At 29.9% G+C, this 3,881-nt stretch overlaps 1 protein-coding gene across 1 annotated transcript; it reads left to right on the forward strand.

Moving 5' to 3' along the window:
• The first annotated feature begins 624 nt into the window (after window positions 1-624).
• On the forward strand, window positions 625-2,085 carry LOC131654965 (organ-specific protein S2-like). Its single transcript, XM_058924884.1, has 2 exons — window positions 625-697; window positions 1,351-2,085. Exons 1-2 carry the CDS (start codon window positions 653-655, stop codon window positions 1,666-1,668), a joined length of 363 nt encoding a protein of 120 aa, XP_058780867.1. The 5' UTR covers window positions 625-652; the 3' UTR covers window positions 1,669-2,085.
• Window positions 2,086-3,881: the final 1,796 nt, after the last annotated feature.

Below are 3,881 nucleotides of genomic sequence, written 5' to 3' on the forward strand. Positions count from 1 at the left end.
TACCGCATTATCATCCCGTTGCATATTCGCACAATATATATTTTTATTTTTATATATATATATATATATATATATATATATATATATATATATATATATATATATATATATATATATATATATATATATATATATATATATATATATATATATATATATATTATGTGTATGTTTATCAATTTTCTTAACTACGTCTCAATTAAACTTATACGCATTTTAATAAAAAAATTATTATTTCTTAAATCAACAATAATATTTTTAAAGTTTTTCAAATGTTTGTTAAAAATCTAGAATGACATGATAAATTATAATTTATTGATAATTTTTTATTATAAATGTGAGTAAACGGATACTGGTATGGGTACTTAACTACCTATAAGGGATGAGTACGGGTATAAATGTTAATATCCACACAGGCCGAGCATGAACTTGAGTACAAGAATTTTTTTTAAACTTCAAATATGAGAACGGGTACTATAGTACTCTATCCAGACTCCGTCCATTATAATCTCTAGCCGAATGTATTACAGAAGCACAAGCACCTGGTCGATCACGTGCTATCTCTCGTATAGCTATAAATAAGTGATTAAGTAGTTATAGGAATCATTCATCAAAAAACCTAAAATCATACACTTTAGTTTTATTCATAAAGATGATGAGACCTGCTCTTGCATTATTGCATCTCTTGCTTCTCTTGGTATGCAGTATGCTTCACTTTTCTTACATGCATGTACACAATCCTTGTTTTTTTTTTTTTGTCTAGAAGAATCCATATCCTTTAGTAGTAGCCTCTTTCATTAAACTAAATAAAAATATTACCTAAAAGAAAAATAGCACTCTAAACCTTCTAATATCATACTTAATTGCATAATTAACTGCTTGTTCACTTTTTGTGGACGTTTTTTACTCCTCCTTGATATTTTTTATAATCTTTTTTTATATCAATTTTTTAATCTTCTATGTCATTCATCGTACTTGTTATTAATTAATTGTATTATATGTCAAAAACTGCTACTTAAAATATATGTTGCATTTTAATCTTCTCTCTGTTGTTTTTTATTTGTTGAACTTGGCAATAATCATATTTATTTTTTGTTTTATAAAGTTGAAATTTTTGTTGATACTATTTATCAATATTACACTTATGTTTTATTGTAAATTTTAAAAAAAGGCATATTAAATAATTAAAAAAAATATAGAGAAAAGATAATTATATTAAGAAAATTACTAACTCTTTTTTTTAATTATAGATATATAAATATGAATAATTTACTTACAACCCTAAACCCTAAAAAAAAATAAACTTGTTGACCTTTGTTTTATATCTCTTTTCCTTGTTTTGCAATAAAGATTGTAGCAGTAGTAGAATCAAGAAAAGACCTTAGAGAGAACAACATTGATGTTGAAGAAATGAAGAAAGACCTCAAAGATTTTGAACCAAGGCCAAATGTTTCTGCTTTTGGAAACAATGTAATTGGTGCTGAATTCACAAAGGATTTTGAACCAAGACTAAGTATCACTAAATATGGAAACAATGAAATTGGTGCTGAATTTACAGAGGATTTTGAGCCAAGACCAAGTATCACTAAATATGGAAACAATGAAATTGGTGCTGAATTCACAGAGGATTTTGAGCCAAGACCAAGTCTCACTAAATATGGTGCATAAATGTAAAAGAATGCTACTTCAACTATGATGGAGTATATTTAAATAAGTCGTTGATGCTTCATGTTCAATGATTAGTAAGTATGTATCATGTATTTATGTATTTAAGCTTTTTGAATAATTATTGTATTCTTGTGAGGTAAACTGAGATTGTTAGTGGAACTTTCACTTGTTTACCAAACTTGATTCTCATTTTCCTAAATTTGAAGAGATTGTTGTAACTGCAGTATTAATTAAAATCACTCATGTTATTGGTGTGAAAAATCAGTAATTCAAGTGTTGTAAGTGATTATTAGGTTTTGGTAACCGGTTATAGGATGTAGTGTTTTTGGCTGTTAGAACAGGTGTAATCGGTTACCACGTCTTGGTAACCGGTTACTTCTGAGTTGAGTTCTAATTGTTGAAATAATTATAACCGATTACAGGTTTGGTGTAACCGGTTACATGCAGTTAGTTTCAGTTTTTGAGTTTGTTACTTGTGTCTCAATCTAATCTATTGTACTTGTATATATACCTCTGAGGTATCATTGTAATGTTAATGCAAATGTTGTATGATCATATTCTCACCCTCAATTATACTTTCCTTAATTCTCCCTCACTCTCTCCCTTTCCTCACTCAATTTCTCCATTTTTAACAACCTTGTGGTTCCAAGTTCTAACATTTGGCATCAAGAGTCTGGTTTGATCTACCAAACACCTAGTGTTCAACATGAATTCAGTCTTAAATGAAAGAATCTCTACAAAATTACTCCTCCTTGATGCGAAGAATTACAACAAATGGTGCAAGCAAATGAATGTGTTGTTTCGATACCAAGAAATTCTTGAAGTAATCAAGATGTTGGGAAAAAACCAAACATATCATAGAGAAAAAAGAGGAGCACAATAACAGCAAAAGATATTAACGTGGAAACTCCCAAACCAGAGAAAAATCACGACCATTGTCAAATAACAACCAGAGAATAACACTATGTGAAAATTGTTACAACATATAATATACCCTCAAATACCCCAGACCCCCAGTACACACACACTCTCCAAAACAAATATTTAACTACATCTCACAATACTCTAATACAAGAGTATAAGAGAACAAAGAAAGTTAAATACAAAATTAAAGTGTTTTTTACTGGTGCATTTTATAAAGAAAAACTTGAATCTCATATATAGCTTTAAACTTCCTCTTCCTTCACAAAACTAAGCAATGTGAGACTTCTTCAACATGTATATTTTCCATTTACCCCAACAATCTTCACCTTGATTGAAAATAATACATTAATTTTCATTGTCTTTACCGAAAATCATACTCCACCGTAAAGAGTATAGTCACTTGAAGCTACACCACTCCAAAAATTTTCATATTGTCTTCACCAACATTCATAGTTTTAAAAACTATCATATATACTCCATCTAAAGAAGAGTATACTTCACTTGAAATTAAACCACTTCAAGAATTTTCACATGCCGAAAAACAGGTTGAAACTTCCATGTTGGTAGGAAACTCTTTAACCATCGACATAATCTCACAACACACTTGCATCAATGCCCATGTGTTAATTCGCGAGCAATAACTCGTCCTTTTCCATGACAGCAGAAATGTCATGAGGACACACTTCTCAATTTTCAAATAAGATCATCCTTTCTCACGGTGAAAGAGACATTGTTAGCATTTGACTCAGAGTCCTTCTCTGATAGTGCCCCATCAAGACACTTATACTTTATATGTCCAATTTTTCTATATTTCCAACATTTCACACTCGTTTCACTATTTTAATTCATATAAGACCTTCCTCTAGAAACCAACACTGAGTTTGATGAATTAGTATCCACACCATTCAATCTTCTTTCTTCAGGAATAACTTTACTAGTAACTTCTTCATAACTCGGAGTTTCCTTCCCATATATCAAAACAGGTTTAATATGCTCATAAGAAGATGGAAGAGACCAAATGAGTCTCAAAACTTTATCTTCATCATCAATCTTAACTCCAATAGTTTCTAATTCAGAAACAATACCATTTAGAACACTTAGATAATCAAATATTTTTGTATGTTCATCCGTATAAAAGTTATGAAACTGCTCCTTCAACAACAACCGATTTAATATACCCTTTCTTTGATATATACCTTCAAGTTTCTCCCAGAGCTCTTTGGCTGACGATGTACCAAGAACATTCGCAAGAATATTTTTAGCCAAAGACATGTGAATTGTACTCAAAT

Source organism: Vicia villosa, linkage group LG3, assembly GCF_029867415.1.
Source record: "Vicia villosa cultivar HV-30 ecotype Madison, WI linkage group LG3, Vvil1.0, whole genome shotgun sequence".
Lineage (NCBI taxonomy): Eukaryota > Viridiplantae > Streptophyta > Magnoliopsida > Fabales > Fabaceae > Vicia > Vicia villosa.